The sequence below is a fragment of the Xenopus laevis genome, chromosome 6L (genome assembly GCF_017654675.1).
Source record: "Xenopus laevis strain J_2021 chromosome 6L, Xenopus_laevis_v10.1, whole genome shotgun sequence".
Taxonomy (NCBI): domain Eukaryota; kingdom Metazoa; phylum Chordata; class Amphibia; order Anura; family Pipidae; genus Xenopus; species Xenopus laevis.
Window position 1 is genome coordinate 92,858,278 of NC_054381.1, and position 23,445 is coordinate 92,881,722.

Below are 23,445 nucleotides of genomic sequence, written 5' to 3' on the forward strand. Positions count from 1 at the left end.
TATAATCACTATTAGGGTTCTTTCACATGGGTGTTTCAGATGCAGGTGTGGGTGTGCCCCTAACCCCATTATTTAACTAATTCAATTATATTCTGCCCTTTTGTACAAATGTGAGTTGAGAAATGCAATTTATTGCAGTGTTTTTAAGCACAATATGCTGCACTCTTTGTCCTTGACATGTGTTCATGATACAATAGAGGGAAGCATTTTGAAAGCCATTATTAAAAAAATCCATATATATGAAGTGTGAGTTTTCAAACACTCAGCACTCTTTTTAAATGTGCAAAGAAATACCTGTGTCAGAAGGGCTAAGGTTCAGTCCCATCACCAACTGGCTCTAAAGAGTTAATATAAAAGACAACATAAAGCTGAGTGCATTTAATAACTCCAAATACTGAATCAATGTGTAGTTTATTGCCCTATAACAATGAACAGAAGTTTATAAAATTCACTCCCTGCAAGAGATCTTTTTTTTTTGGATTTTATGAATTTTTGTTTAAAGGGACAGATCACCAAGTTTAAATTGAGAATTTATTATTCATAGCAACTATTGGATTGGTCTTCACTTTTATAGTTTAAAAAAAAAAAACTCCCTTTCTCTTCTGTCTCTTTAAAGCTTTATAATGGGGCTCACGGACTACTGAGGCTACAAATTTGTTACTTTTTATTAATTATCTTTCTATTCAGTCCCTCTCCAATTCATCTTTCAGGCTCTCATTTAAACTACTGTCTGGTTGCTAGATTATATCTGACCATAGCAACTAGCTGCTTTAATTCAAAATGAATAAATGATGACCTTGTCGCTGCATGCATCCGACAAGACACGCTGCATCTTCATCTGACAGTCGTGTCGGATTCATGCAGCGACAAGGTCTGACATTTCTATTACTTATCTTCGTTGCATCCGTTTCCTCTCGTCGAATCGAATTGACCAAGCTGCGCTGTATGTTTCAGCCCTTACTCAGAGCAGTCCTTGCAAGGGGTGAGTAGGGACAGCTGCCCTGGATTCCCTTTTTGGGGGAAAAATGTATAACAATAAACACAGAAAACGGAGCATTCATTCAGCTTGGAAGAGTTCTGTCCAGTGATGACACTCTGTTCTAAAAAATGTATGACATGTTTGACTGCGGATATCCAACTAGGTACTGTGCAAAACCTCTCTATTCATTTTCAACCCAATACAAATTTCAAACAAAATAAACGTCCAATACAGTGCAATTTCCAAGTTGTTTTTCCTTTTATTGATAGTTATATACCAGGAGTAAATTCACAAAACTGGTGATAGTGAAAAAAAAATAACAGGAGTTTTGTCCGATTTCCCACAATATTCACAAACCTCTCCATTTCTGTGAATTTGTCTTTTAAGCAGACAGTTTTCATATGGCGTCTTTCACAAAACATTATTTCTGAATTTGCCTTTAGCTGCTCCTAACCTGGTCAGTCTGCTATCATGCGACTCTCAGATGTTGTGCCTTGAACTAATTATTGTGCCTTTCAGAGAAGCGATTCCTTGCAGAACACGTGTTTGAAAGACATTTGAAATGAAAGGATATATGAACTGCAATACTTTGTTCATGATTCAACCTATCACGTGTTTGAAGTACTCTGTGTAGATTGCATGAGTAGGAAGTTAAAGGAAAGGGTGAGAGAACACTTGTGTTAAATGAGAAATTCACAAGCAGCTGAGAGGTGTAATGTCACTAGACATTTTGCACAATGCAGTGGTGGAGATATTACTAACTTCTCGGTTCAAGGGATAAATTGAGTGGGGAGCCCATAAGTCTTTTGGCAAGGAGAGAAGTATTCTAGATCTTTCATCTATAAACATGCTTACCATTGGGGCTTTATGAGTTTGACGTTACAAGCTACACTTAAATGTTATTGGGTCTAATCTTGTTATAGATATGATACAAGGAAGCGATTGCTCCGTGATGCTCACAGGAAGAACCCTGGGCTAGTGCAGTTTTCTGCCGATAGTATCACCGGCCGGGGTTTCAGGTAAATCAATACAATCACTTGGGGTGCCTAACTTTTGGCACAGATATATATATATATATATATATATATATATATATATATATATAACAAACAAGGGAAAGTTGTGCTCACCACTAGTTTTTAAAATCATTAGGCGGGGGTGCAATGAGGGTGTGTATTTGTCTATATATATATATATATATATATATATATATATATATATATATATATATATATATATATATATATATATACGCATTTATACTTGTCATTTCAGTTTAAGTTTGGATGTATACGGTATGTTTGTATATCGTATCATATTCTTCTATAGGGTTCATTTCCTAATGTGTTTTCTCCAATGAATTGTATGATGGAAATTACACAAAAAAGTACACCGAAATTTTGCATAGATTTTTTTTTACCAGAGTAGCAAGTAACTACTCTATAATGGCCATATTGTGCACGGTGGGTGTTCGAAAATATTATTAGTGGACACCTAAAGTTGTTAAAGGAAAACTATACCCCCAAAATGAACACTTAAGCAACAGATAGTTTATATCATATTAAGTGGCATATTAAAGAATCTTACCAAACTGGAATATATATTTAAGTAAATATTGCCCTTTTGCATCTCTTGCCTTGAGCCACCATTTTGTGATGGTCTGTGTGCTGCCTCAGACTGAGATCACCTGACCAGAAATACTACAACTCTAACTGTAACTGGAAGAAGTGTTGAAGCAAAAGAGAGAACTCTTGTCTGTTAATTGGCTCATGTGACCTAACAAGTACGGTTTGTTGTTATGTTTGAGTGCACAGTAAATTGTACAATCCAAGGGGACGGCCCTTATTTTTTAAAATAGGAATTTTCTATTTATGATTACCCAATGGCATATACTACTAGAAAAGTATATTATTACAAAAATGGTTTATTTACATGAAGCAGGATTTATGTCTTTTTAGAGACCTACATTATTTGGGGGGTATAGTTTTCCTTTAAGTTGGTTGTCCAGTCAGTAGTTGTTCAGGATGGTGCCTACATACAAAGAGCAGCTTACGGTTAACATTTTCAGTTAGATGTTTCATGTGGAATAGAAAATGTTGGTCTTTCTTTGCAGGCTTTGACACTAAGGGGTCTATAACATGCTTTGTAAAAAGTGGATGTTGCTCATAGCAACCAATCAGATATTTGCTTTTGTTTTCTAACTGTTGAAATATAATTACTGATTGGTTGCTCTGGGTAACCTTCACTCCACTTTTTACACAGCATGATAAATAGGCCCCTGCATGTATCATTATTCATTACAGGACTGCAGCAATGCATTAAAAACAGATGCTTTCCATCTCATTTGTGCAGTGAATAGTCGCCCTTTAATAGACACGGTTTTGAATTGTTTCTTTCATAAAAATGCACTCAAACACTGTCAGATAAAAAAAAAACAGTACACAGCCTTCACAGAACGGTAGCTGCCATTAATCCAAATTCAGACAGAGCAGTGAGGGGAACCAGCAAGAATCAATGTTATGATGACAGAAGCGGACTCTTCCTGCAAGACTGGGCTGAGCCTCCTATACCACCATGGTACTGTTGGCATTTAGAGAACTGATAAATTTAGATTACACAAAGAAAAGAAGACCCTTTATATGTAATCTTCATAACCATTCACTAAAAGCAAAACAAATAAAAAAAGTATGTGATCCAAACGTCTGACACTGTTGCTATTTATTGTATTATAGCAGTCTGTTATAGAAGTCAATCAAATGTATGATTTTTTTTAATGTAAAAATAAGTACTATTGAAAATAAATATTAAACAGTACAGCAGATTTTTTTACTGCAAGAAGCTTACACAATAAGTTCAACGAGTTAAAATTGCTTTATATTATTCAGAATTATGGAGGGCACCCATCATGTGTTCCAACAGCCATCTGCAGCCAGTAGTCCTGGTTGTTAAAGACAACAAAGCTGTAAAGGTTTTCCCCACCTTTAAAGAATCCATGTTCATACTCTTTCCACGACACAGGGCTGTCCGCAAAACCATGCACGATAAGGGACACCCATTGGGTTAATTTAGGTTCAGCAAAATACTCACTAGAATAGCAAAGGAAAATTAAAGTTAGCAGCATTAAATACAATTTATTTCCCCCTCAAAATATAGGAGTTGATATTTTAAGAAAGAAAATTATCTAACATACATGTAACATACAGCATAGATAAGTCAGAGCCAAGCAGTGTTCTTAAAGGAGAACAAAAGCTTAAAGAAAGAAGTAGGCTAGAAATGTTGTACATTATGTTTTAGGCTTCTGTACCAGCCCAAGGCAACCACAGCCCTTTAGCAGTAAAGATCTGTGTCTCCAAAGATGCCCCAGTAGCTCCACATCTTTTTTGCCGACTCACTGCACATGCTCCGTGCTGTGGTCAGTTACTGAGCTTAGGGACTGACTCAAAATATACAGTAAACATATATACAGTAAGGCTGATAAGTAATTCATTCAGATAATTACTACATGACAGCACAGAACCACTGCAACTAGCATCAGAGTTTAATAATCAATCCTGTAGCATCAGCTTATATTATAGACAAACCTCATTTTCTGCTTGATAATTTGTGACAACCCCTAAGCTTAGCTTCTCAACAGCTGCTCAGCATGCGAGCATGTGAGTGTCGCAGACACTTTCCAAGATGGTGACCCGCTGTGACAAGTTTGAAGTCCTGAATCATTGCTGCTATTGAGAAGCAGAAACTTTAGGCTAGTGCAAAAAGTGCAGTATATAAAATTACATTTTTAGCCATATTCATTTTAAGGGTTAAATTCTCCTTTAAGGTTTATCTATGGCAGGGATGATCGGAGTGCCTGAAAACAACAACATGGTGGTGAAGAGATGGTTCAACAAAACACATGAAGGGGGTTATTTATCAAAGGTAGAATTTAAGAGTTCTATATACCTCAAACTGGAATGAACTCACAACTTGACTGGTTTCTAATTTAAGAAAAAACTTGAATGGAATGAACTCGAGGATAACTATCCGAAAACTCGAATTGAAAAGAGTTTTCATTGAAAAAAGCTCGAATTGCTTGAACTGATCGAGTTTTTGGGCAAAACCCTCCAAACAAACCTTGAACATCATGAAAGCTATTAACATCTTCAAATGGTTCAAGAAACTTCTGCCATTGACTCCTACATGACCTTGACAGAATTTAGATGGTGCATTTTCGGATTCAAGCCATTTCATTTAGAAATTAATTTTGACCAAAAAAAATAAAAAAAAATCAACTCAAAGACTTATGGAAAATACAACTCGAACCTAAATAAATCTGCCCTGAAGTATTAGTAACACAAAAATTTAAATGTACTATATATTCTCTTTTATGATGGTTATTTAAAATGCATTATCATCATCATTGCTGGATTCAGCCAAATGTAATTTTTTTAAATTAAATGACATGTTATTCTGAGACACTTTGCAATTGCTTTTCATTTTTTATTATTTGTGGTTTTTGAGTTATTTAACTTTTTATTTAGCAGCTCTCCAGTTTGCAATTTCAGCAAGTTTGTAGCTAGGGTTTACATTACCCTAGCAACCATGCACTGATTTGAATAAGAGACTGGAATATGAATAGGAGAGGCCTGAACAGAAAGATGAGTAACAAAAAGTACCAATAACAATAATGTGTAGCCTTACAGAGCATTTGTTTTTTTTAGATGGAGTCAGTGACCCCCATTTGAAAGCTGGAAAGAGTCAGAAGAAAAAGGCAAATAATTAAAAAAAACTATAGAAAATAAATAATGATGACCAATGATGACCAGTTGCATAGAATTGGCCATTCTATAACATAATACAAGTTATCTTGAAAGTGAACCATCCCTTTAAACTTACCGTAACTGATCGAGTAGCCTTTGGATATTCTCTGGTATTACAAATCCATTTATTGTACACAGATGCGCACGTTCTATTGTGTTATTCGGATGTGGACAACAAAAGGTTGATATGAAATTGGATGAATCATTATCACTGGAATGCAATAAAAAAAAAAAGGATTAAAATCTGCATATTTAGGAAATACTAAAGAAATAACAGTAATCTGCAATTGTTTTGACCAAGTGATTTCTTTGCTAGTGATTCAAATTGTTATTTTTAAAATGTTTTAATGTTTTTTTGTTTGTGACTGCTCTTTCTTTCTACAATCTGCCACTCCTGGCTTCCAGAGGCAGCATACTGTATGACAACCAACTGCTCATACCGTTCCTTTCACACACTGTGCCTCCCACTTTTACAAAAATAAAAAAATCCATAAAATCAAAGAAAACAGGAACTTCTCTCAGCTGAAGGTCAAATGAGTAAGAAACAATTTCTTTCACCAACGTTACAATAGGATTCAAATACTTTCTGTTGTTCTCCAAACAGGAATACACACTAGAGCAATTTAACCTTCTGTAGTATTAACACTTCAGTTCTGTCCCTTGTTCCAGTGCTCATGCTCCCAATGTTTGTCACACACCAAGGGGCAGATTTATCAAGGGTCAGATTGAAATTTAAGTTTTTTTTTTTATGGTCAAAACTGCCAAATTCGACTAGGGAATTATTCTAATTCGATTTGAGTTTTTGCAAAAATTCTAATTAGATTTTCAAGCTTTATCATACTATTAAGAACTCAAATTCGACTACTTGCCATCTAAAACCTGACACATTGCTGTTTAAGTCAATGGGAGGCGTACTGGGATCAATTTGGAGTTGTTTGCAGCCTTCCTGATATTAAGAGTTTTTTCGGAGTAAAAACTTGAATCGAGTTTTTAAAATTACAATCGAATTTGATTCAAGGTTTCGGGTTGATCCTATTTACCCGAGTTCACACTCAGCAGTTAGCATAAAATCATCCTAGTTCATAATAAAGGGGTTACTATTTTTTTTTCCCTCTAGTTTTACTAGTTTTCCAGAGTCTAGTAATATCTTTCCAGATATTTTATGTTTTAACATGGCATCATCAATAAATGAACAAAGTCTCCAGGCTTCTGTACTTGCACAGAAAGGACCACAAGGCTGAAACGACTGCTGATTTTATTTCTGCATTTCTCTATTAACCATGATATTAGTTGAGGACAGACTGTCTAGCCAGTGGGGCACATTTTAAGGTTTTATTAATATCAGAATTTACCCCCCTCAGGCAGACATTCCAGCAAGCAGATAGTAGAGAATAACTGGTATCCTTGTGTCTAAATAAAATTATCGAAGCTGGCTTTCCACCAAGTTTAACATTCAGCAACAAGCACTCAAAAACTAAATATTTTGCCGCGGGATGTTAGGACTGAAATGATCTTGCCTGTATAATAACTGAATTCTTTTGAGAGCCACAAGTTACCACAAACTCAGTTAATGTTTCTGAAAGCAGGACAGACGAAAATACAATACAAAAAAACTCAAATCTCCCGATGTTGCAATATGGTCGCTAACGGCACCACAATGTTAAAGGGGACCCGTCACTCAAAAAAATTATTCCAAATCCTATTTTATCATGTTAGTCAAGCAAAATGAACTTTAATTACATTGCTATAATTATGAAACAAGATCCAAAATATTTTTACAATCAGGCAGGAGCCATGTTATTAAGACAGGAGCCACTGCTATTAAGACAAGCCTTGTATCATCTCAGCATCTTGTTTGTGCACCAGAACGGGGGACCTGCTGTCCATCCCCATGCCCTGGTTACACAATTAAATGGTGAAGAAGGAGGGGGAATGTGGGGAGAGCAGTGACATCTAGTAAGTGCCGAATGGAAAGTGAAAAGTAATTGCTTGCCCCCTCTCTACACCTAAGGCATAGAGGAGGGGCAGGCAATATTTGATTGACAGCTGAGATTTTTTAAATGAGTTTACAAAAGCTATGAATGCTTTAATAAAAAAAAATAATTTGGGTTTCATGTTTAATTTAAAAAGGACATTTATTATACAGCTTTTTACGTGTGGGTGACAGGTCCACTTTAACCCTTTAAGTGCCACAGAACGTAGAATCTACGTTCTGTGGATCAAAGGACCAAAGTGCCACAGATCGTAGATTCTACGTTCTGCAGCACTTCCGGGTTTGCGAGCGGAGGAGCGGCTGTTAGAGCCGCTCGCTCCGCTCCTTCACGATCCCCTGCCCCTAGGCAACGAGCAGAGCAGGGGATCGAGTGGCCCCTGGGGCGCGATCGCCCAGGGGCCCAAAAACAGCAGCAGGCACGTGTTACTTACGTGTCCTGCTGCTGCAGCCTACACCGCGCCGGAGATCTCCGCCCCCACAGCACAGGGACACAGATGACGTCGCAGATCTCTTCCAGAGGCTCTTCCTGATCGTGTGCAACAGTCTCCAGCGACTTTTTCAGGTTAGTGCAACAATTACACACACAAACACACCAACACACACTTATTACAGTAATACACACTTAGATTCACACTTACACACACATTTTTGGGGATTGGGGGGGTCACTTACACTCACTGCACTTACACACACGTGCACACGCACACACGCGCACATAACATGTAATTTACCATTTGTACACACGCACACGCACATACATGGCATTGTGGCTTTTTTTTTTTTTTTCTTATCGCATCGTTTCTTTTTTTGGCTGAAAAAAATGTTTTATTGCCATTACGAATAGCGTATTCGCTAACCGTACTGTGCAATACCTTTTGTATGTTATTTCGGTGATTATATTGCAATTTTGGGTATTTTGGTGCATTTTTAGCCATTTTATTGAATTTTTAGCCATTTTATTGCATTTTCAGCTCTGCGTATGTTGTGTTCACTTGTTTCTAGCCGTATAACCTGTTTGGCCCAGCTAAAATATTCAAACTGTGATTCTGACGGCCGATAACACTAGTCTGGAAAAAAAACATTGATTTTTGTGGTTTTATTGGATTTTTTTTGCATTTCACTCTTTACTGCCTTATTTTGTTTTGCCTTGTAAATTTTTTCTACTATATATCCATTTGGGGGTCTCTGTGCGCCACATAGTTTGGTATATCTATGCATATTGGGCATCAAAGTGTTCAGTAGACCCCTGGCGTTCATATTTAGGATGTTTTATGCTGATAAGTTACGAAATGTGTGGCATATAATGGGGTAGAATTCAAGCTTTGTGACGATTTTCCGAAATTTGATAAAAACCGTTATGTTCAGCATTGCTTTGCAGTTTGGCAGTTTGCAGTAGAAACACTTATTTACCCATATTGGATTCGTCAGAATGTGTACTTTCTGAAAATATATGGTTTTCTGGGGTCTCTGTACTGTTAGGGGGTCTAATGTCGCATAATACACACACCAGGTGCTCATATTGCAGCAGCCAGCGTGTCAGCCGTGAAAATGTATATACACTATTGTCATTTGGGGGTCTCTGTGCGCCACATAGTTTGGTATATCTATGCATATTGGGCATCAAAGTGTTCAGTAGACCCCTGGCGTTCATATTTAGGATGTTTTATGCTGATACGTTACGAAATGTGTGGCATATAATGGGGTAAAATTCAAGCTTTGTGACGATTTTCAGAAATTTGATAAAAACCGTTATGTTCAGCATTGCTTTGCAGTTTGGCAGTTTGCAGTAGAAACACTTATTTACCCATATTGGATTCGTCAGAATGTGTACTTTCTGAAAATATATGGTTTTCTGGGGTCTCTGTACTGTTAGGGGGGTCTAATGTTGCATAATACACACACCAGGTGCTTATATTGCAGCAGCCAGCGCGTCAGCCGTGAAAATGTATATACACTATTGTCATTTGGGGGTCTCTGTGCGCCACATAGTTTGGTATATCTATGCATATTGGGCATCAAAGTGTTCAGTAGACCCCTGGCGTTCATATTTAGGATGTTTTATGCTGATAAGTTACGAAATGTGTGGCATATAATGGGGTAGAATTCAAGCTTTGTGACGATTTTCTGAAATTTGATAAAAACTGTTATTTTCAGCATTGCTTTGCAGTTTGGCAGTTTGCAGTAGAAACACTTATTTACCCATATTGGATTCGTCAGAATGTGTACTTTCTGAAAATATATGGTTTTCTGGGGTCTCTGTACTGTTAGGTGGTCTAATGTCGCATAATACACACACCAGGTGGTTATATTGAAGCAGCAAGCGCGTCAGCCGTGAAAATGTCTATACATATTGTCATTTGGGGGTCTCTGTGCGCCACAAAGTTTGGTATATCTATGCACATTGGGCATCAAACTGTTTAGTAGACCCCTATGTTTATATTTAGGATGCTTTATGCTGGTAATGATACATGGACAATACGATGCTGGAAAGTTGAAGCTTTGAGGCAATTTCCAGATATTTCACCAAAACCGCCAAATTTGGCAAAGCCTTGCGACTCAGTAGTTTGGAGCAGAAAGGCATGGGTACCCATTTTAGATTCGGTAGAATGTGTACTTTCCAAAACTATATGGGTTTTGGGGGGCAAACATATATTTCTGTGTTTTTACCCCACAAAAATGCAGTCAATGTGTTGATTTTTCATTAGCTGAAGTTACCCACGGAACTGTTTGTATGCGCTAACTTCATTTTGGGGCCTCTAAATGCCAGATACTTTGGTAAACTTATGAACAATGGCCACCAAAATGTTCAGAGGAACCCTGGCAATCATATTTAGGGTGCTTTTTCTTAGTACGTAATGATACATGGGTGATATAGTGCTGGGAAGTTGAAGCTTTGAGGCAATTTTCAGATATTTCACCAAAACTGACAACTTTGGGAAAGCCTTGCGACTCAGTAGTTTGGAGCAGAAAGGCATGGGTACCCATTTTAGATTCAGTAGAATGTGTACTTTCCAAAAATATATGGGTTTGGGGGGTAAACATATATTTCTGTGTTTTTACCCCACAAAAATGCAGTCAATGTGTTGATTTCTCATTAGATGAAGTTACCTACAGGACTATTTGTCTGCGCTAACTTCATTTTGAGGCCTCTAAATGCCAGATACTTTGGTAAACCTATGAACAATGGCCACCAAACTGTTTGGAGGAACCCTGGCAATCATATTTAGGGTGCTTTTTCTTGGTGCGTAACGATACATGGGTGATATGGTGCTGAGAAGTTGAAGCTTTGAGGCAATTTTCAGATATTTCACCAAAACCGACAATTGTGGGAAAGCCTTGCAACTCAGTAGTTTGGAGCAGAAAGGCATGGGTACCCATTTTAGATTCGGTAGAATGTGTACTTTCCAAAAATATATTGGTTTGGGGGGTAAACATATATTTCTGTGTTTTTACCACACAAAAATGCAGTCAATGTGTTGATTTTTCATTAGCTGAAGTTACCCACGGGACTGTTTGTATGCGCTAACTTCATTTTGGGGCCTCTAAATGCCAGATACTTTGGTAAACCTATGAACAATGGCCACCAAACTGTTTGGAGGAACCCTGGCAATCATATTTAGGGTGCTTTTTCTTGGTGCGTAACGATACATGGGTGATATGGTACTGAGAAGTTGAAGCTTTGAGGCAATTTTCAGATATTTCACCAAAACCGACAATTGTGGGAAAGCCTTGCGACTCAGTAGTTTGGAGCAGAAAGGCATGGGTACCCATTTTAGATTCGGTAGAATGTGTACTTTCCAAAAATATATGGGTTTTGGGGGTAAACATATATTTCTGTGTTTTTACCCCACAAAAATGCAGTCAATGTGTTGATTTTTCATTAGCTGAAGTTACCCACGGGACTGTTTGTATGCGCTAACTTCATTTTGGGGCCTCTAAATGCCAGATACTTTGGTAAACCTAGGAACAATGGCCACCAAACTGTTTGGAGGAACCCTGGCAATCATATTTAGGGTGCTTTATCTTGGTGCGTAACGATACATGGGTGATATGGTGCTGAGAAGTTGAAGCTTTGAGGCAATTTTCAGATATTTCACCAAAACCGACAATTGTTGGAAAGCCTTGCGACTCAGTAGTTTGGAGCAGAAAGGCATGGGTACCCATTTTAGATTCGGTAGAATGTGTACTTTCCAAAAATATATAGGTTTTGGGGGTAAACATATATTTCTGTGTTTTACCCCACAAAAATGCAGTCAATGTGTTGATTTTTCATTAGCTGAAGTTACCCACGGGACTGTTTGTATGCGCTAACTTCATTTTGGGGCCTCTAAATGCCAGATACTTTGGTAAACCTATAAACAATGGCCACCAAACTGTTTGGAGGAACCCTGGCAATCATATTTAGGGTGCTTTTTCTTGGTGCATAACGATACATGGGTGATATGGTGCGGAGAAGTTGAAGGTTTGAGGCAATTTTCACATATTTCACCAAAACCGACAATTGTGGGAAAGCCTTGCGACTCAGTAGTTTGGAGCAGAAAGGCATGGGTACCCATTTTAGATTCGGTAGAATGTGTACTTTCCAAAAATATATGGGTTTTGGGGGTAAACATATATTTCTGTGTTTTTACCCCACAAAAATGCAGTCAATGTGTTGATTTTTCATTAGCTGAAGTTACCCACGGGACTGTTTGTATGCGCTAACTTCATTTTGGGGCCTCTAAATGCCAGATACTTTGGTAAACCTATGAACAATGGCCACCAAACTGTTTGGAGGAACCCTGGCAATCATATTTAGGGTGCTTTTTCTTGGTGAATAACGATACATGGGTGATATGGTGCTGAGAAGTTGAAGGTTTGAGGCAATTTTCACATATTTCACCAAAACCGACAATTGTGGGAAAGCCTTGCGACTCAGTAGTTTGGAGCAGAAAGGCATGGGTACCCATTTTAGATTCGGTAGAATGTGTACTTTCCAAAAATATATGGGTTTTGGGGGTAAACATATATTTCTGTGTTTTTACCCCAAAAAAAATGCAGTCAATGTGTTGATTTCTCAGTAGCTGAAGTAAAGTCCTGATCAATTTGGATGTGCTAACTTCATATTGGTGTCTCTAAATGCCAGATACTTTGGTAAACCTATGCATAATGGGTATCAAACTGTTCAGTGGACCCCTGGCAATCATATTTCAGGTGCTTTTTCTTGGTACCTAATATAGTTTGGGATATGCGGAGCAGCAAAATAAAACCTTTGAAATGATTTTTCAGAATTTTGAATTTTTTTTTGAAGAACCGCTATGTTCAGACAAGCTTTTATGTTTGGTAGTTGGGAGTAGAGAGACATAGTTACCCATTTTGTAATCGGCAGAATGTGTACTTTTCAAAAATGTATGGTTTTCTGGGGTAAACCTACGGTTTCAGGAGTTTTTGCCTTGGAATCTAAAGCATGCCGTTTTCTGCCTTAGTGCTTTCAAAATTCGGCAATATACTGCCGGGAGTTTTTGAGGTACAGAAGTCCTAAATCTCCCTAAAACTATACATATCTGGTATTGGCACGTTCGAGAGACATAAGGCTTTCCAAATCAGTTGGATTTTCATCCGTAAAATGAAATATTTTTCTGGTATAAATTGATATACGAAGAAAAATGGTAATTTTTCTTTTTTTTTTGGTATTTAGCACTATAAATTTTTTTGCACAGGTGGAAATACATGAAAACTCAGGCAGATTTAGAAAGCTCAGTTTCTACCGAAAAAAACAATGTATAGTTTTCCTAGGTAAACTATAGGTTTCCCCTCAGAAAATGCCCCTAAAGTGAGAGAGCACAAAATGTTTCAAAAACGGCTGGCATTTCGCGTAACCAAAATGTGAAATTCTGCTGGCACTTAAAGGGTTAAATCAGAACCAAGGACAATAAAAATATCAGAGTGCACAAAAAGGAACAAAACATTTGTGAAATTTGAGGATTTCCCTTAAAAATATACCACCCTCAATGGGCTGCATATTTGTCTGAAAAGTTAGTGTTAATTTCCACACTTGTGGATGAATCTCAACAGGACAATGTTTCATCACTGCAATATAGTACAATATTAAAAAGAAAAAAAACCCTTTTTATACTATTTCACACCTATTGACACTTAAAATAAGGCACTTTAAATCTTACCAACAAAGGCAATGTTAGGGGTCCCCAGCAACTAATTTCAAGGACCATAAAGTGCAGGAAAAAGATAAGAGGCTGGCTCTGGTCCAGTCCCCCAAAGAACGCTAGCTTATTTTACAACTTAAAAAAAATCACAATAAATAGATGTAAAATAAACTAATTTATTGTTATTATTTAAGGTGTAAAATAGCCTTTAGGCTTAAATAATCGCAAGTAGTACAATGCAAAATACTTGTTTTTGGGTCTGGACCATTAATGCCTGTCTAAAATCTGTTCCTGCATTTTATGGCCATATCTGTTGCTGTGGTTACTCCATATGCTGCAGGTCTGGGGCATGTGTACCTGGACCCATAATTTATAGTGGTAATCTTACACCCCCTCCATATTATAATGGAATACTTTGTGATATAACATCACAACCTTAAGGGGCAGAATTATCAAGGGTCAAATTTCAAATTCATAGGAGTTTATTAAAAACTCACAAACTATCATAAACTAGATATTCGACCAATCAAAATTTAATTTTCAGGCATTTTTTTAAATAAAATCCAAGGGGCTTTTTTCGTTTGGCTGACAAAATGTCCCATGTGCCATTACAAGTCAAGAGATCTAATGTTTATGAATATACTGTACTGTGTATCTAAAATTGACTAAGAATGTATTTTTTGCCAATGAAAGGTTGATTGACCTGTTCTACTAGCTTGATATGCCACATTTGAAAAATGTTCAAAAGGCTTGGTATTCTCCATTCATGTTTTCCTTTTCCAAAAACCATTCTATTTCAAGTTTTGGGTTTTTGGTAAATTTTGCTGCGCAATATAGAGAGATATGCACATGAAATGACTAGCGTAAATCTAAAATAAAGTTTTTAATTTTTATAGAGATTACAAGCTATGCTGGTGGGCCATGAAAAGCCATATGAGCCACATGTCTAGATAAAGTCTCTCTATGTACTGCAGTTTGGCTGTCTCTTAATTATAAAAGTTGTAGAACATAATGGATAATCGTCTAGAGAATTTTACCCACCAGTCAATGCTATTGCTCACAGCACCGAGCCAGTCAAAAAGCTCTTCAGAACTACACGATTCTTCAGGTTTCCCTTGCAGGTCCCCACTCTTCAACACGGGGCAAGGCAAATCTCTTGAAATCCTTGAAGTTATTTTAAAGTTACACTCTTTCACATCGTAGTTAGAAAAGTATGACAATATGAAAGGAGCTTCTGCAGACAAAACAAAGAGGATCACACTCAAAAAAAATAAAAATAAACATCACAGATTAAAATACATGAAGAAAAGGTGTATGTAGAAGAGAAATATATCTGAACACAGGTGTGCAATTTATTATGCACAATGCTTGAGATTATTTTTACTAAAAAAATATAAAGGGGTCCTCCACCCAAAAATGTAATTGTGATTGAAAGCATTTTCTTCACTCCTGATTTTGAATTCTGAAACAATGTTTCAAGCAATCTGATTAAAGCCGATTAAATGACCTAGAGGAGAACCGACTCCAGTAACATTGTCTTAAATGTGTGGTTCACCTTTGAGATAACTTTTAGTATGATGTAGAGAGTGATATTCTGAGACAATCTGCAATTGGTTTTAATTTTTTATTATTTAAGGTTTTTGAGTTATTTAGCTTTTTATCCAGCAGCTCTTTAATTTGCATCTGGTTGCTGGGTGCAAATTACACTAGCAACCATGCATTATTTAAATAAGAGACTGGAATATGAAAGGCCCAAATAGAAAGATGAGTAAGAAAAAGTAGCAATAACAATACATTTTTAGCCTTACAGAACATTTGCTTTTTAGAAGGGTGACACCCATTTGAAAGCTGCAAAGAATCAGAAGACAAAGGCAAATAACTATAAAGTTATAAAAAATAAATGATAAAAACCAATTGAAAAGTTTCTTAAAATTAACCATTCTACTACATACTAAAAGTTACCTTAAAGGTAAATCACCAGACAACCTAATTTAAACAATAACGGCTTTTAATACCAATTACATCACCTCACTGAAGTTTATCAGTGACTCTAGTCACATGACTGGGGGCAGCTGGAAAAAATGACAATCTGTCTAGCCCCATGTCAGATTTTAAAATTAAATGTAAAAAATAAGTTTGCTCTTTTGAAAAATGTATTTCAGTGCAGAGGTCTGACTGATGCATTTTGAAGAAAAAAAACACTTTTCCCATGATATTATCCCTTTAAAAAGAAGACAGTCGGGTAAACGTATGAAGGTTGCCAAGCTTTTTTTCCCCCACACACAAGCCCCAAATGATTAGTAAACTCACATGGGGTTTCATAAAAGATTAAATGGGCAAATTAGAAAATTTAATATTAGCCAGAATAACTTGGTTGCCCTCTGTCTGGGGTAGAGTAAGAATCAGTCAAAAGGCAACATCAATTTACTTATTTCAAATCGATCAATGTAAACCAGTTTAATTTTAAAAAGGACTAATTTCCAGGTTAAACGCAACACACATTTAGTTCCTTCCAGACAAGCATCTCAGTGTCTTAGTGGACACTACTCCATACAAGGCTTTGAGTTGTATTATGTACAGTATATGGATATTTAGTTTACATTACAAATGCTGAAAGATATGCAGAATGTAGTTTCACGGTCTATTGAACAAAAGTTATTCTACTAAAAGATTAGTAAAAAGTGTGTGCCAATGCCTATGAGCATTTCCACAGAAAACTATTTTTAAGAGAGCCAAGTTCGGTCTGTAAGTAGCATTTGAATAATATTTTATGTACAGTGTAAGATTTATTAGAAATACCTGTGTTATCCCAAGCTAGGAGAAAGTCAAATTTTAAAGGTTTCTTTTCAGTAAATGCCCAGTTTACACGCTGGAATTTTTTGCCACCAGAAGCTAGACCTTCTTCAGTTAGGTCAACTTGAATAACTGGAAATATAAAAATTTTGCAGTTTTTATCTTTTTAATGAAATACATGCTCTTAAAGGGGAAAAATAGAATAATGCTAGAAATGCTGTATTTTGTACTATATATAAACATGAACTGCACAAGAAGCTTAATTAAACAATTGATTTATGATTTTAAAGTTGGCTGCAGGAGGCTGTCATCTTGTAACTTTGTTAAACATCTTTGCAAGACCAAGACTACGCACATGCTCCGTGTGGGCTGGGCTTCAGTTGGGAGGTTAAGCTTAGGGATCGTCATGAATCATCAAAACAGTACAATAGTTGTCAGAACAAATAGAAGTAAAATAATTTCTGCCATAGAAGCAGAAACAGCAAGACTGATTAATAATCAGAATATAAAGACTGCACTGGGTCTGCAGGTACAAATCTCTACAAGGTCGCTGGCTGCTCTACAGGGAAACAAACAAAGCTGCTCGAGTTCTGGGAAGATGGGGAGTCCCCCCCTCCGTTTGAAAGCATGATCAGTTTCCCTGTGGAGCAGTTAGGGAAAGTCTGACATTTCCTATCCACAGCAGTCAGAGCAAGTAAAACAAAGAGGGAATTTTACTGCACACAGTTAGGTTTAGTATAAAAACAGTACACATTTTTTAATTAAAGTATACTGGAGATAGATTTCTTTTTCATTAGAAAGTAAAAATGGAATTTAATTTTTTTGCCTTTATATCCCCTTTAACATAGTGGATGTTAAATAAATATGCTTCAAAAGTAGTTTTTTTTTGTTTTTTTTAAATCAAATATGTTTCGATAAATGAAGGAAAAAAAGTTGCAGGCATTGCAACCATGACTATTCATTAATCGGTCCCTTCATCTACTCTAGGCATTTTTCTCCATAAAAGGATTGCGGCCTGGGGGAAAAAAAACCTTAGCACTTGAATTCACTTTCTATGTCCTTTTAAGCATGATTGAAATAAAAATGGACTGCGAGGGCTGCAGTATATTTTCACTATTGTGCCAGAACAAAATAGGCCCATGTTATGCTGGCATACACTGCTGATATGTATTTCTTGAAGCACATTCTCTGGCCCACATAACATTAAAATAATAATATTACCAACAATAATTCCTAAAGTGGGAAGGTGTCACTCTAAGACATCAACACACTCCTGAAATAGGGAGGGGGCAGGGCAGTGAAAAAAAGACAATTTGGATAATAGCTAAAACATTTTATAAGGTCTAGTATATCTCTCTCTCTATGCACGCACGCACGCACGCACGCACGCACGCACGCACGCACGCACGCACGCACACACACACACACACACACACACACACACACACACACACACACACACACACACACACACACACACACACACACACACACACACACACACACACACACACACACACACACACTGAAAATACTCACTATGTCGCAGGGGATTTTTACCAGAATAAAGGGATGGTTTGCCTTGAAGACCCAGTTCCTCATAGGTGTCCTTGTCTACAGATAAAATTAGTTTTCCTATGGGGAAAAATAAATCTTGTTTAACCAAACCGTTCTTTTCAATTGCTACTGGTAACCATTCCCAGTGAGAAAAAACAGATTTAAAAAACCTTAGAGAAGCCTGGCTCATAAGTGATTATTAGCAGAGATGTTAGATCTTTAAACCAGCACTCACCACCGAGTTTCTATTCACAATTAAAGAGTAAACTGCCATGAAGGTTATTACAGGGGCCTTGCAAGTGTGGACTGAAGCTGTTTTTTTACAAATTCTTTATACTAACTACATCTTTGTCCTTAAAGGAGAAGGAAAGGCAAAAAACATCACCTATCTACCTCTAATGTTCCTAAATCGCTAAAGTTTTAACTTACCCAGGCCAATCCTATCGTTTGAAATCCGTCTTGTTGTTCTGGTCGCATTTGTAATAACACAGGCGCCATGTTTGTAAAGTACAGGAAGCTTCCCTCTGCCTCATTCTCCTTGTTGCGCATGTGCGGGAAAAAAAAGCCTTGACCCCAGGAGCGAATATTTTCCCATCGCTGCACACCACAAGCTTTTTATTATATATATTGTCCACTCGCTGCGCACCGAAAATCATTGCTTGCTGTCCCCAGTATACTGCAATCATTTATGCCTCTGCGTCTACTTAGTACTGAGACGCTAATGATCTGATGGGCTGGGGGGGCGTGGTGTTTGGGGTCAATGATGACACACGCATAGCCGAATTTGCATGCGTGTCATCAACATAGGGAAAAAGCAGAGCCCTAAGACATGCGCAAAGAACAGAAATTTTGCTCTACGCGCCTCAAGGCTGCCTCTGGCAGCAGGGAGGAAGACACCTGCAGATTCAGTGACGTCACCCGAGTCACACACGCCAGGCTACGCAGAGCGCTCATGCTTCCACATACCAGCAGGCAGACAACTTTCGAAACCTGCAGTGAGTTATCTGTACACCAGTGTTAATGTAGAAAAGCATTTATGTTTTGCCTTTCCTTCTCCTTTAACCCCCTCCTGCCCCTGTAAGCACTTAAGCAGTCCAAATGTGTTCCTCATGAAGGTTTAATAAACAGTGTACCTACATGTTTTGCAACTTAACATGACTGTTATGGGGCTGAGAAAACATTTTCAATATCATCAATCCCATATCCCAAATGAATTAATGCAGTCCAAAACCATCAATTTATTTAATAGATAATACATTTTTGGCAATGCACTTTGGCATAGACAGATATCTTACAAGTGGCCACAAACATAGACATTTCATCTTTGCATGGTTTCCAATGTGTAGGGCTAGCTTTATTAAATAATTTACCTCTGGTGCATTAACAATTATTTACTTTACAGAGTAAGAGGACACAAACACAAGACATAACAGTTAACATATACAGACATTTCAGCCTCCTGAGGAAATGTAACAATTAAATGAGGCTTCTGCGCTAAGCCCTAATAGTAGAAACATTACCTGTTGGCAACACTGCTGCACTATTATCTTGGTCAATCCTCGTTCTATATGTAAGTGCATAGAATGCCCCTGAAAAAAAACAAAAAGACATAAAATAAGAATAGCTGAAATATATCCACAACATTACTATGGAGCCGATTTCTCATTTGCCAAATATTCATCAACATTTTTGAATTATAAATTATTTTTGTTCCATTGTGAAAAATATTTGTATGATTCTTTTTGCAAGTGATAAGCTACGGACGCAATGATTCACTATACAGAAAATAATGCAGTTCTATTGCTCAAAGCAGTAGAACACATTCTGAAAAACTGACGTAGGTTAGATAAATGCATCAATTCACTGAAAATATTTCTGATAAATCAATATTTAGATTGCACCACCTTCTCACAATGTGTGTGCAAAAGTAATAAAATAAAATATATATATATATATATATATATATATAGCAAGTCCAAAAACTGGAGCACACTCTTCAATTAAGGCAACTGCCCAGGTGCTGGTTAAATTACTAGCTTGTACATATCTCCACAAAAACCGCACACATAGGACTTGTTAGTGCAAAAAATGAAAAAATGTTTTATTCCGACGTTTCGGTTCACATACTGGAACCTTCCTGGTACCCCACCTGAGGAAGGTTCCAGTATGTGAACCGAAACGTCGGAATAAAACATTTTTTCATTTTTTGCACTAACAAGTCCTATGTGTGCGGTTTTTGTGGAGATATATATATATATATATATATATATATACACACAGTGTGTGTGTATATGTATATATATATATATATATATATATATATATATATATATATATATATATATATATATATATATACATACATACACACACATACACACACACACGTTATCACTTAATATTGCACTATTGGGGGGAGGATACTATTTAAGTGCACTTTGCATTTGTATATGAACCTTGAAATAGGTCCCAATGGGGTTTACGGAAACGTCGGTTGTACATGCAACTTAGTTCCACTGTGAGCCATTCTTTAGGAACACTTTAGGGTGTTGTGGCAAGTATGTGTATATATTACTCTCTTCAAAGTAACCGCACTCCAATTTGTTGAATATATTAACTTTTATTCATACTTGTGTATCCAACGTTTTGGCCCTCCTGAGGGGGTGAAACGTTGGATGAGTATGAAGTATGGATAAAAGTTAATATATTCACCAAATTGGAGTGCGGGTCCTTTGAGGAGTTGTGTATATATATCTATATCTATATATATATTGTAAATACGAGTATCTATATTATATATGAATTCTAATTTATCAAAATTCTGTAAAATATATTAAGTCACCGAGGAGTTTGAGGATCATATAAAGGCATGTAGGGGTTTTATACAGGTCATGAAACCCAAACATGAATTTTAATATCTTCTTCTTTTACATATATACAATTTGTAGGTTAAATGAAAAGTTACCTTACCTTTCTTTACAAACGTGTTTATAAAGTCTTCTTTCACAAATTCATGAAGTGACAGATTCCGGACAAGATAATATCTCCCAAAGTTGTCAATAGTCCTTTTAATGTGTTCTGGTAAACTAGCGCACTCCGGCAATAAAAGGGACACCTAAGGAGATACATTTCCTACAGTAAGAAACAGCACCATGCACAATATAGACAGTATGTATATACACATGCATTTTCAGAAATATTTTTCCCTTTCAGTTAACTTTTTGTATGTTGTAGAATTCTAAGCAACATTTCAACCGATTTATTTTTTTATATTGTTTATTGAATTATTGGCCTTCTTCAGACTCTTTCCAGCTTTCAAATGGAGGTCACTGACCCCATCTAAAAACAAATGCTCCATAAGGCTCCACATTTATTGTTATTGCCCGTTTTAATTACTCATCTTTCTATCTTTCCCCTAGTCAAATTTCAGTCTCTTATTTAAATCATTGCATAGTTGCTAAGGTAATTAAGACCCTAGCAACCAGATTGCTGGAACTGAAAACTAGAGAACTGCTGATTAAAAAGCTAAATTACTTAAAAACCACAAATGATAAAAAATGAAAGCCAATTGCAAATTAAATCTGTGCTTTTTTGCCAGTAAAAAGGGAATACAAAACACAAATAAATGCTGCAAAATAGATAAGCTTGTGGTACAGTTATAAATATAGAAACCTGTGATCAACAAAGGAAATACCCTTTCTCATAGAATCCTACTTGAGCAATCAAATCTTTGTTTTCATCAAATGAGCTATTCTCTGCAATAAGTGTCTCGCTCGTGATGATTACCACGCTTTTCATGGTTCTGCCACTAAAATCCACTATCTGCAAACACAAAAACCCAAACATTATAGATAATAAAGTCTCAGTGGAAACCTAATGAGGGAAACACATCTTTTCTTTTATCCATAGGAATGCTTGGATATAGAATAGTTCATGTAAAACACTAATAAACCCACAGTAGAGTACGAGACAAGTCCTATGGCATATTGGTTAGCAGTTGAGTTTAAGATCCATTAAAAGGGTTGTTCACCTTTGAGTGAAGTTTTAGTACTATAGATTTTGTGACAATTTACAATTGGTTTTCATTTTTTTTTTTAAATTATTTTGCTTTTTATTCAGCAGCAATCTGGTTGCTAGGGTACACATTACCATAGCAACCATGCATCGATTCAAATAAGAGACTGGAATATGAATAGGGGAGGGCCTGAGTAGAAAGATGAGTAATAAAAAGTAGCAGTATATTTGTAGCCTTACAGAGCATTGTTTTTAGATGGGGTCAGTGACCCCCTTTTGAAAACTGGAAAGAGTTAGAGGAAGATGGCAAATAATTTAGAAACTGTTTAAAAAATAAACAACAAAGTCCAGCTGAAACGTTACTTAGAATTTGCCATTATTTAAGGTGAACGACCCATTTAAGTGTCAGTGTTCAATGTATGGCTGTACCCGACTGCTGCTTCTTTCTCAGCACGTTCCTGCAGCTGTGGATAACCCCACCCCTGTGCATCACTAGATGGTATGTTCCATGCGCCCGTGCTTATCCTCGTACAGCTGATGTTGGTCTGAGTTCATTCCTAAGATACACAAGGCAGCGGGGGAGTATGGAGAAGCTACTCTCCGACACATGTACTGAGCACCGAACTCACACTGCAGTTGTAATAATGCGACTCGACCAGCGCCGAGTGGCGGCTCTTCTCTTGCAGAAAACTGGACTTCTCACACACAAACAAGTGCCGGGGACAAGCCTCCAGCTCTCGCAACATGTTACTTCCTCCTTCTCCTCACACCGCTACTCGTGCACACTTCTCTCTTTCACTTTACTGACGTCCTCACGCTCCAGGATAGAAGGGAAGGAGGGACCGACACGACACTTCCTGTCACCATATCGACTTTGGCTAAAAGGGGCGGGAGGATGAGCGAACCTGCTGCCTCCTAGCGAGGAAACAGAGAATAGCTTCAGTAATAAGAGCTGCCCTCTGGTGTTGCGACGTTGCAGTGCGCAGTTTTAAATCCATTAGGAAGAGTTACTTTTCAGCAAATTAATTGGCTTGATTCTACTGAATTTGCTAATGCTTCACATGTCGTTTTTGCAGTTTCGACGTTGTAAGAAAATAGATTATAACAAACAATAAATTATTGTAATAGAATAAATAATGTTTACCACAAAGTTGTACCCTCCCCTCT

General features: G+C 37.1%; 1 protein-coding gene across 2 annotated transcripts; it reads right to left on the reverse strand.

Moving 5' to 3' along the window:
• Window positions 1–3,679: 3,679 nt before the first annotated feature.
• Window positions 3,680–23,143, reverse strand: rpp40.L (ribonuclease P/MRP 40kDa subunit L homeolog). 2 transcript variants are annotated; one of them, NM_001094165.1, is given in 8 exon segments: window positions 3,680–4,065; window positions 5,855–5,989; window positions 14,956–15,148; window positions 16,714–16,839; window positions 18,247–18,342; window positions 19,785–19,853; window positions 21,235–21,379; window positions 22,908–23,108. In NM_001094165.1, coding segments are annotated over 8 exon segments (1,080 nt in total). In that variant the 5' UTR covers window positions 23,025–23,108; the 3' UTR covers window positions 3,680–3,866.
• Between the last annotated feature and the right edge of the window lie 302 nt (window positions 23,144–23,445).

Coding starts and splice junctions, on each gene's coding strand:
- rpp40.L (XM_041565506.1), bottom strand. CDS start 23,024: ATGTTGCGAGAGCTGGAGGCTTGTCCCCGGCACTTGTTTGTGTGTGAG. Junction 21,380..22,907: donor CGCATTATTACAACTGCAGT/GTGAGTTCGGTG, acceptor GTATCTCCTTAG/GTGTCCCTTTTATTGCCGGA. Junction 15,149..16,713: donor CCTAGCTTGGGATAACACAG/GTATTTCTAATA, acceptor TTTTGTCTGCAG/AAGCTCCTTTCATATTGTCA.